The sequence below is a fragment of the Sphaeroforma arctica genome (assembly GCF_001186125.1).
Source record: "Sphaeroforma arctica JP610 unplaced genomic scaffold supercont1.818, whole genome shotgun sequence".
NCBI lineage: Eukaryota > Ichthyosporea > Ichthyophonida > Sphaeroforma > Sphaeroforma arctica.
Window position 1 is genome coordinate 26,964 of NW_014039740.1, and position 11,071 is coordinate 38,034.

Genomic DNA, 11,071 nt, shown 5'->3' on the forward strand with positions numbered 1-11,071 from the left:
ATATAATATAATTTCTTTACAGGAACACAAACACACACACACATACACACACACACACACACACACATATATATATATATAGCTATAGGCTATCACGTGTGTAAACTGCTATTGAAGTGAAATGTAAATATACACGGTTGATATTTCAAACTAAAATACATGGAGTGATTTTGAAGTTGATACGAGTATAAAAACTTGGATTAATTGTATTTAATGAATAGTTCTGAAGTATACAACTACTAGAAAACGCTGTGGACGATAACAATGGCGCTGTGCTATATTTTCACTTATTGTTGCCTTCTTGTGTTGCGCAAACCATATCTGTCAGCTTGCAGTGGGAATAATTTGTACATCGAGGCGAACGTTCTTGTTTCTCAGCGCCGCATATGCACAGAGAAATGGAAACTGAACTTACAACGAAATTGATTTCTACCGTTAGTAGCCTAAGGTCTCTTCATTGAGCGACATTGTAGGCTTACTACAGTTAAATACTCTCTGAGATTTGCACGAATGGTCCATGTCGCGGCGGATGCTATTGACTGATCGAGTCGTGGATCGTCTTTAGAGGTTCTCTATTGCTACTCTGATGTTTGAAATTTATACGCACCTGCAAGCGCCGATCAATCTTATTTAATTATCCCGATGCATCGACAGGGTCGCTCATTTGTTCAATCTCAAAAAGCGTTCGAATTTTTCACAGCGGTCGCTTCTGAGACCTGTAGAACATGCGTCTCATTACGGTGTCCGCCAGCAGGCAACTGATCCCATCCACTATAAGCGCACCCACAATTGGGACCAGAATCTACCCATTTAAAGAATGAAAGGTCTTGTCAGCTCCTAAAGTGTGGTGTGCTATGTGTTTCCAATGTGTAGGTGTCCGATTTCGATGCCTCGACGCTACGATTGAGTCATATGCAGCAAACGTACGTATTTTCCATTTCACACTGAGGGTACCGAGCATTTATAACACTTAATGATACACATGATAAATTTCACATGAAACGCAAAGCTACGAATTCCGCTGCGAAACGGTATCCACATAAGCATAAATACCCAGAACAATTGTGAACTCACCTCTTGCGGCACTGCCATCGCATCGAAAAATTCGCCCCCGCCCTCCACCAAGCCCAATAGTATGAAATAAGCTAGCCCTAGCGAATTTGGAGATTAGGTTATAACTCGTAAAATTTATATAGTATGTGGTTATAGAATAAACAGTTCGCCGGCTATGTATCTGGTACTAGCAGAAAGTAAGAGCGGACCTTTGAGTATTAAAGTGGAGACATAATTTCACAATTTCACCATCGATTATAATATCCGATGCAGTTTCTCTGATATGATGCGCGATAGTGCGTGTTCAAATTTTTTATATGTGCGCGACGACGCAAAGTAGAAATATGTTCCAAAGATATAAAAACGGGATTAAGTGTACATCTAGGTACACGTCTGTGTGAAGTTTGACCAATTCTGTATTTTTCCATTATATAAGGCAAATATTTGAATGGCGAATAGTGAACAATGTGCACAGCAAACAGCTCCAGACGGGCGAGAAATCAATACAAGATTCAAATGTGGCTTATAGATAAGCCGAAATTATTTGATCACTTTGTTGTAAACGAAACATACCTAATATACTTCCAGAACTTAACAACATCCTTTTGTTCTTAATCAAGGGCGCCATGAACGGGCGACCCTCATAGTTAACTAAGAAGTTTAACGCCACTGAGTGGAGCGTAAAACAGAACAGTACTGTGCTTATTAGCGATACTTTGAACTCATCTTCTGGGGAGGCATCCACTCTGTTAGTGAATATAATATAGTAATAAATTCGCATTTGTAGACTGTAAAGGCATGACTGTTCATAGTCTAATCGTACGCGAGCGAAGCGTGAGCATGCACTGTAATAAACACTACATGACGGAACAGATGGTGCCCGAATAACCTATATATCTGAGATGCGGATGTTGTCGGGGAGGAATCGAGACGCATTTGGAATACGCACATCAATTTGGGGTTACTAGATACATATAGTCCACGAAGAAACTTGAAAACCTAGAAACACTACGAGATAATATTCAATTGAAGATCCCCATAGGAGGCCCAGAATACTATCGGTTCACTTTACCTTTCTAGCCCGTACGCACTTTCCCAGTTCTGCACAGTGGTGACCAAGATGACGAGCGTAGCAATGTGTGATATAAATTGCAACATAACAGTGCCAAATAGATAGTAGCTTAATATCGTCGACATAGGTCGCTCATTCGAGAGTGTTGGAGCCGCCTACGTGACGAAAGAGAATTGTAAATGTTGATATGTAATGGCCGCCGACGTATTGATGCAAAAAATTATACTCTTCCTCATCATATTTCGGATTCGTCTCCACGGCCATGTGTAAGCGGTTTTGGGGTAAAACTATTGTAAAGCATTGCATAACTACGGTTTAAAGTCACTGGGAATACAACTATCGAGGAAATCTACCATACACACTATAAATATTCAAGCATGTCGAAACTCACCTCCGAGAAAGCCACAAATAAGAACAGCATGGCAACAGCAAGACCCTCGAAGGTATACTGCCTGCAGAACAAAAAGGAATTGGTAACGTAATACAAGGGGTTTTGTGATATTACAAGTTAACAAAGGTTGGATTTTTGCTCACATATAATAGCCTACATATACGATTCTTATTTGTTTTCCAAGCGGGCTACTTCAAAAGAAACCACATACGTAACAATCAGAATGCAAAGAAGTGGCTCACCAATCGCTGAACTTGACGCCTTCAAGGTACAGAAAGCTGAGAGAATAGACATGGACGAGGCAGTTGATGGCGAGTATTTTGTACATCTGTAGCGTAGTAGCGAACGTCGTACGCCCGTGCCGGATGATATGCAGCACTGTGTTTGATGGAGGAGAAAGAAGAAATGTTACCGTCAAGAATTGTAATCCGCATGAATTCTACCTTGAAGTAGTCCTTTTTCCCAACACTTAGAACAACCTCAGAGCCATGCACGCGGATCCTAGCTGCCAAATAATATCATCAACGACGCATTCGGAAAATGAGAAAAAGAGTGAAATATAGTTCTACAAACTCACCTGCTAGTGGAGATGGGATCTTCGATGTAAAGGAGGCAGCGTACGTGGCATCGCACATCTCTGAGCCATCACCCATGCCATCATTCTGCGATGATTAAGAGAAACATGTTCAACAAAATGTATTTCTATACAAAGTACTGAGAACTGAATGAGAACTGAATTGTTTCTCATCATGGTCCTATGCAGATTGAAGTATCAACTATGTACAAGATTCGGAGTGCGAGCAGAGCATACCAGGCGCACTTCATATATACTAAAGAGTGCAGAACTGGGAATTCGAAAACTCGATGTATACAAAAGAATATTGTCAGATACCCGCCCTTGATAAGTCGCAATAGGAAATGTCACAGCCAAAATCTACCTACCTCAAAAGTCGAGTTCGTCCCCTTCACTTTGTGCAGGACACCTTTGTAGGCTACCGCACGCGCTCTCCCGCCAAAAGCCTTGCCAAAATCTCGGCCAACACCCCCGTCCACAAGAGCAACACCTTTAATATTAGGGAGCGTCACGTTTTAGTCGTGGTGGTTATCAATTGAATGCCCTGTGAATGATACGCAGGAGGCCTATGATAAAACGATCGGTAGTTTATCGATTTAGGCAGGATAGCCACATACGGACCTGTTAAGAACGACCAGACATTGCAGGTGGTGCACACGGAGTACCCTTCGTACTGAAGTTCCTATCCACCCCCCACTGATTGCGAACACTTACCTACGACTGCGGCCTTCAAGGCAGCTACGTCGTTGGTGCCATCTCCGCACATAAGTGTGTGATGACCCCGTGCATTCAGGAGCTCTATTATCTGTCGGGATGACATGTGGAGCTCGTAAATAAATCTGTCAGAAGATCGATTTGGCGCTATGCAAATACAAATACCCCAAAAGAATACGATGAATACAACCGCGAGTGGTTTCCAAGCACTCCCGTATGCCATAGAAGATTCGATACCCCTATGCGAATACGTCTTGTGCAGCTTTACTTTTTCCAATTGGTAAACTGTACCACACATAGCGGTTGAAGTTTCATCTTCAGTGTGAAATAATTCGCGATATGGGCTCAGATTGTAGTGTCTGCATGACAAACCTGACTATAGATGTAACAAAAAACCATAATACCTGTTCCTTTTGTACCGGTGAAGTCCGCGCATACACCACAATGTACCGGATTAATTTGTGTATCTGCCCCGACGAAGTGATTCGTTCTAAGCCCTGGTGTCAAACATTGTTATATTAGCATTTGCTCACGACTACAAATTACAGATATAATGCCAGTACGATACAGAGCCAAGGTTGATCAGGGGGGAAAGTTCTCAAGCAAAAATTACTTCCAGTTCATAGTATCACATTCTATAGCAGTCCACTATTTTGTTACCCATGGCAGAATTCAGTACAAATCCAACTGGGGTTGTAAGAATACAAATTCACTTCACGACAAAATCATCGGCCATGATTTTGCGAAAGCACGATATACCATCCAACGCACCTTGCCGGTTACACACAATGCAGCTTTTTCATCCCTCAAGGTCGCGAATACATCTGATGTCGTCTTTTTCTGGCCAGTTCCGAACAATTGAAGCACCTCCTTCCCGCCAGAATTCAGATGTTCTGAGAGTGTATAAAGCGGCTTGCTCTTGCGTAGGAAAGACGCTTCTCGTGCGACATGGCAGGCGGTCATTGGACTGTCTCCGGTTATCATAAGTATCTAGGAGGTGTTCAAGAACAAACAAGAAAACACAGGGCTATTGAGTCTTCACGGGGACAAAAACATTTAACAACAAGTTGCAATGCTCAAAAGTTGCAGTCAAAGTTTATTTCGTTCACTAGAGATCGTCTGTAATTAATGCAGTGCTATACTGCACAGCCGCGGGAGCGAATGTGCCAAGGTATATCGCATACAGTGGAAAGTGCATCTACAAGTGTGCGAGACGTAAGAATAAGGCACCATGGAAAGCTGCCTGGCCACCCGCACTACATGTCAAGTCCAACCGGGGCAATGTATATGACAACAAACAAAGTTCACAATTGAGAATACTTCAGTGCGTGAAAGCGTTTGAAGTTGTCAAACGGTCTATCACGGGTGAAGTTAAAGTCATATACATACCGCATGCGATGTTTCTCTTAGAGTTCTAATCGTAGGCTTAGTTTCAGGCTTCAGCTCACAAGACACTATTAAGAACCCTGCGAACTCTAAATTTGTCTCCACCGTTGCTCTGTCCAGAGTGCCGATATTCTGCAAACGCCGTCAGAATTGAGAGTTGTCATGAATTGAGTTCGTAGCTACAAGCGCATACAACCCAAATTTCGTCATAGCACGGTGCCGTTGAAGAATTGCGGTTCATTCGTACACAACACCATTGACGATATGTAAAAAAAGTACCTGACACAAGAAGTATAACTCAACGTATTGGACAGACAGTGTATTTGTGGCTCCCAAGATTTAAGATCCGTCCGAACTCGACGGCAGTCACGTATCTTCAATACATACAGTAAAAAAAGTGCATGACATATAAAACATCCAATTCGATGAAACCGACCGTTGACATGGCGCGTGGAAGAGGTGCAGCTGCCATCGCAAGCACTCGATATCCCGATGCAGCGTAGCGGTTATACAGTTCATTGTAGTGCGGTGGTATAGTATCTAGGAGACCACTCATCATTTCCGGGGCGCCTTTGCTGACTATAAAAAGCTCCCCATTCATTGCTGTGCATTTCGGGTACACATGTAGTATCGTTGGGAATTCATGGTCGGATAAAAAAGGCGTCCTGAGTATATACTTAGAAACCAGAGCACTAATCATTGTAGACATAAATTAACCGAACCTCGGTTACAGTGAAGTATGTGTGCTTCAGGATCCACGAACACAACAGAACTACAGGTTATCCGGCTCAGGACAAAACACAACCATTATGGAGGATAAGATCGATACGTTACTTACTTATGATAGTAGTCATGCGTTTCAGAAGAGAGTTGAAGGAAAATTTCTTTAAGATTTTGACAACGTAGGCGGTATCGGTATCCTTCCTACTCTTTTGGATCAGAATCGAACCATCGTGCTGTGGGGCCGCATTGGCAAACCGGAGCATTGCGCTCTCAAGGGGGTCGGCAACTATCTTTCTGCATGCAGGATGCCATAGAATGAAGTAAGAGGAGAAAGTGGCGAAAATCGACACCAATTCAAATTAGAAAGGGAAAACAACAGTGGCGGCAACCATAAAAGTCCTACTATAATCTCGAATTATATGAAAGCAGTCAACGACACACCCTGCAGACGTGAGGGAGGCCGAGTGGCACCCCGCAAGAACCATCACAGACGCTTCAGGTAGTATCCCGCCTTTCTTGACCATCGCTGCGATTGATTCTTCATTTTTACGTTCGGCATTTCCTTGTATGTCAGCAGCGCCCTCCGATCTTATCTCGTCCGTGGAGTGCATGTCCACAACAACTCCCTCTATATCTAATTTGTCACTCGTCAGCGTACCTAAGATGCAAGGTAAAGTTCGTATTTAAAAGCCAAGACGATTCGCACAGAACTTGATATACCTTTTTTAATGGTTGAACGAGCATTGCTTTTTATTAGTCCAGCATGCTAGCCTTAACGGATGAATATATAATTCGGGTACGGTACAAATAGAAACGACATAAACTATAACTCGAAGGTAACCCAAAAGCTGACACAAGGAATGACTGCCCCACCTGACGGACACAATTATATCATTAGGTACGGCACAGCGTATATGCCTTATGCTATCAGTTTACTAAAACAAACACGTAGTATACAGCATTACGCAAATGCTTCACAGCTGTGCACACAACATCGAATTGAGTATCACAACACATAATCCTAGATTAACTCGAGCATAGGTTTGGACAGGATTTGCATATTCAAACGCTTAAAAGGAGAATACACGGGTACAAGAGACCTAACACAGACGGGTATTTCCGCTGAAGTGTTGCCCACAAATGCGACACATACCTGTCTTATCAAAACAGCATACATTCACCTTCCCTGCCAAAGGTATACGGAACGGCTCAGTACAAAATATGGCCAACCGCTGTAGTCTGGCCATGGAGGAATTGACAGCCAGAGAGAGCTCCATTGGCAACTCTGGCGGCACCACCGACGTTATGATCAATAGGCACTCCAAAACAATTCGCCAACGTCCCTCCAGTTCCTCATCTACGTTGTCTCCTATGAGTTCTGCGAGGTGATGAAAAACACGATCCATGTCAGTGGAAGTATTGTGCTTTGTGAATTGGTCCACTAGAGACATATCGTACTAAATTGTGTAGTAATTCGCGAGTGTTGCTTTTGAAACAGTTCCTTCAGTATGTGCTGTCGGAACAGGGGAGTATTCCACGACTTCCATCAAGCCTAGATATACAAAGCGCGCGATCTACGTAAACTGACGTATCTGCAAGTAACCAGTCAAATCTGACGGCTTACACCACCGTTAGCTAAAGAAAGGGAAGTACGCATAAATATCACTCACCAACCTTCATGTGCCGTATTCGTTGCCATAGGCTCGCGCGCAGCTATAGCTTTCGCCAAGGCAGTGTCCTGCTGGTCTGCCCGCTGGACCCACACATATGCTGCAGCGACAATCGCAAACACGAGCAGAAAGAGTATAAAAACAAAGCTCTCTTTGTTGTTCGCCGTTACACGCTGTGTGCTGAAAAGTATCTTGCGCACCAGCTGACCCTGTTTCGTGGCAAATCCTGTTCGCATCACATAGCCAATGCATGGGAGGTGCGCGTCTTTGACTGTTGCAGCCTCGACTTCAGAACCACCTTTCCGATCTAGTGGGCGAAAACATTGGAATTTGACTTCGTAAGTGGTCTACGCAACACGCAACTGCATCAATAGGAAGGTGTAGCTTGGACCTACAGCCCTGGATTCTTCACTGTGAAAATGAACGCAAGAAAGGCACGAGACTTACCAAAGTTGTATAACGGCGGAGGCGGCGGTATCGAAAGATCCTTGTAAGTGCGCAAACCTTCTGCTACTCCGGAAGAGTGTACAATGGTAGTACCTCCGAATAAAACATTCCCGGCATGTCGATCAGTTATTCCCAGGCATTCTGGTAATTCCGGGTCCGGTCCCAATGGAGGCCCAGTTTTGCCTTGGACTATGTTCGCCGATGCAATTTGAGTATTCCATATCGGGCTTTCTTTCTGACGTGGTTTGCCCTCCCCGCTATTAAACATAGATAACGCCAACCAGATTTCCATACCAATACCAACAAAAGCTTTTACGATTGTTACATTGGTAAAGTTTGGTCACATGCGAACAAAGACCACGGTATAACTTTCTAGAGGTCTTGACGTTAATGCAGGCATCTAGTGGTCAACATGCGTCCCCTAGAACTAGAACTATACACTGGCAAAGCTATATGTCTTATCAATCAAATTTAACAAGGGAACTCCCTTAAACTTGAAAAATTTTAAACGAAGTATAGAATTGACTTTTACATCAATAAAGGCCGACACTATAAGGGCATATTCGTCGTAAATTTTAGCTGCTTCCAACATATGCCATACAAGAACGACATACGTCAACATGGCTTCATTCGTAATGCACGTCCCAGACAGCAGCAGAATATCACATGGAATAGGCATGTCGCCCCTCTTGTGTACGTCCGGCTCGATTGCCACCACATCTCCGGGAAGGAGACGATGAGATGCCAGAACCGCCCACGACCCTAATATTTGGTATACATTTAGTCGATGTGAGGCATCGATAAATCGTGATCTTCTTTGTTGCACAATACAATAACCAAAATTTGGTCAACACATAGATTATCAGATATGCATGCATCAGCACCAACATCGACAATAAAATATATACCTGCTCTATATACCCGTATAGGATGAGGCTTGGCAGAGAGAAGCAGCAAGCTTTCCATATTTCTCCGCCTCTGAGATACAACGGTGCACTCGAAAAAGACTAACATCACCAAGGTGAGTAGACTGTAGTATACATATTCATCCAGAGACCAGAGTACCACACAGAAAACCTGTTATTATGCAAATGACTCATAATTAGAGACGACCAAGCTTGGAGGTGATGGCATCTTTAAGCGGTCCAGTTTGCATCGCAATAAACAGTCGAAGTTTGCGATGTCTAAGTACGTATATGACTAAACGAACAAACACGGCTAATCGAACGTACCTGAAATATGAAGAATGGCGCCAACGCCTGTTCCAACAGTAGCTCGGAGAACGAGGGTAAGGGTATGTCAAACCTGTTGCCTCCATACGTGCTGTATGCCGTTTTAATCGCTTCCCGGCTGCATAAGCCTGTTCGCTGACGGTAGCTTTCAATATCCATACTGTCTGGGTATGCGAGTGGCAACAAGCTAATTTGCTTGCTCACCTCATCCTCCAAGCACAGGTACTTCATGTGTTCGTAATGTATTGAACATCTGATTCTCGAACTGTTCGCAACCAGATCCGGGGTAGAATATGTCGCATCTACTTTAATGGGTACAATTTGATTTCTTCCCACATTCACTCCACGCGGGCTGACAAACACATGCGTGGAGTCGACCAGAGAGTCCGACTGTACGGATGTACGTATGTAGAAATGAGGCATGTTCAAAACAGAGATGAAGCAAGACCAGTTAAACGACTTGGACCGCGCACGTATTGCAGAATGAGAGTTACAATTTATAGTTCTGCTACTACTTAGAAAACGCCAGTACACTCAATTCAGATTCTATGGTTAGATATACCTATCTATTGTCGTAATGTGACGAGTCAGATACAATACTTTCCGACACTTTACCTTCCAATAACACACACGTGCTTTAAACCTTCGAGACCAATGCGTGCCCAAGTAGACGAATAATTGCGTGACAACAACGACAGCAATTGAGATTTTAAAGAGCTGCCAGTAAGCATCATCCTCAAGAGTCTGTAAAAAAGAAGGCACCACAGGTCGAGTTTATTTGTAATAATCATTAAATAATAGTACTACATTTCAATTCATAGGTACACTAAAGTAGATGAATTGTTAAGCGAAAGCGAATTCGAATTCATGGTCTAGCAAATGATTGCATACATACCTCCCATTCTTGAAATCCTACATATAGTAATACACCATACAGCCCAGCAAAGGGCCATACTGCAGTTTGGAAAAAGCAAGGCCTCTCTTTCAATAGTTGTATTGAATCGATAAACTGTTCCTTGGGGCTAGGGAACGGGATTCATGAAAGTTGATAACAAAAAGGTAAGTATGCAACAAGATAAATGATAAACATAAAACCCACCGAGAGGTGTATGCTCATCAGCAGAGTTTGATTATACATATTAAAGTATCGATCATACATTCCCGATTGTAGTAGCTCACTCGAAGCGGCATTAAAATTCGAAATTTAGACTAGGACTTGGCCAGGGTAGCACATTTTAGCGTCTATCTCTCGACTTTTACATCTCCTAGTGGCAATACGTGAGGCAAGGCCCACTAGAGAATTAAAGGTTTGTTTATGTGCTAAAGTCCGCAGGACAGTCAGGCTGTCTATTTTAGGTATGGCGACAATATTTGTCGATCAGAATCGGCTGTATGAAATTATTATATATTTATTCATGAGACGAGACTAACGTGTAGACGCCACAATGTATTACTAGTGCGAAGTTCAAGTAGTACTGCGACCAATGCAGCGTACACCACACAGTGCACCTTGTAGTTACAATTGATAAAAGTAGCTTACAAGGCTTACAATTTTTATCTCAGACTTCGAACATTCTACAAAAGGAATACTGACCGTGATTATACTGTCAATGAATAGTTCCAACGGGCTCTCTTCAGTAGTATCTTCACAACATACCTCACAGAGACCCGTCCGCCGTGGGCAGCCATAACTACCAGTACGTGAGTCAGAATCCGAAGAACTAGGCCGAGTGGTGTGTTCCCCTTCAGTTATCAAGGCTGCTTGGCGTATACAAGGCAGGTGCTCCGATATGTTCCGCCAGAGACTCG

General features: G+C 43.2%; 1 protein-coding gene across 2 annotated transcripts; it reads right to left on the bottom strand.

Moving 5' to 3' along the window:
• Positions 1-135: 135 nt before the first annotated feature.
• SARC_08744 lies at positions 136-11,071 on the bottom strand. Of its 2 annotated transcripts, XM_014297266.1 has the most exons (24): positions 10,920-11,071; positions 10,158-10,284; positions 9,878-10,006; positions 9,263-9,652; positions 8,939-9,107; positions 8,645-8,792; positions 8,031-8,287; positions 7,588-7,890; positions 7,067-7,291; positions 6,355-6,571; positions 6,029-6,207; positions 5,627-5,793; positions 5,194-5,322; positions 4,576-4,794; positions 4,209-4,301; positions 3,805-3,895; positions 3,459-3,580; positions 3,094-3,178; positions 2,759-2,894; positions 2,517-2,577; positions 2,126-2,280; positions 1,627-1,799; positions 1,075-1,151; positions 136-802 (listed from the first exon to the last, which is right to left on the bottom strand). In XM_014297266.1, the coding sequence occupies exons 1-24, from the start codon at positions 10,949-10,951 to the stop codon at positions 695-697; spliced, it is 3,792 nt and encodes a 1,263-aa protein (XP_014152741.1). In that variant the 5' UTR covers positions 10,952-11,071; the 3' UTR covers positions 136-694. The 2 variants fall into 2 exon arrangements, with proteins under 2 accessions (XP_014152741.1, XP_014152740.1); XM_014297265.1 differs by lacking the exons at positions 136-802; positions 1,075-1,151; positions 1,627-1,799; positions 2,126-2,280; positions 2,517-2,577 and having other exon boundaries at positions 2,701-2,894.

What these genes read in the sequence shown, in the direction of transcription:
- SARC_08744 (XM_014297266.1), bottom strand. Translation starts at nt 10,951, where the DNA reads ATGGCTGCCCACGGCGGACGGGTCTCTGTGAG. An exon ending in GGACGAACTCGACTTTTGAG is followed by an intron (nt 3,179 to 3,458) that starts GTAGGTAGATTT and finishes TAATCATCGCAG; the next exon opens with AATGATGGCATGGGTGATGG. An exon ending in CGATGGCAGTGCCGCAAGAG is followed by an intron (nt 803 to 1,074) that starts GTGAGTTCACAA and finishes TTAAATGGGTAG; the next exon opens with ATTCTGGTCCCAATTGTGGG.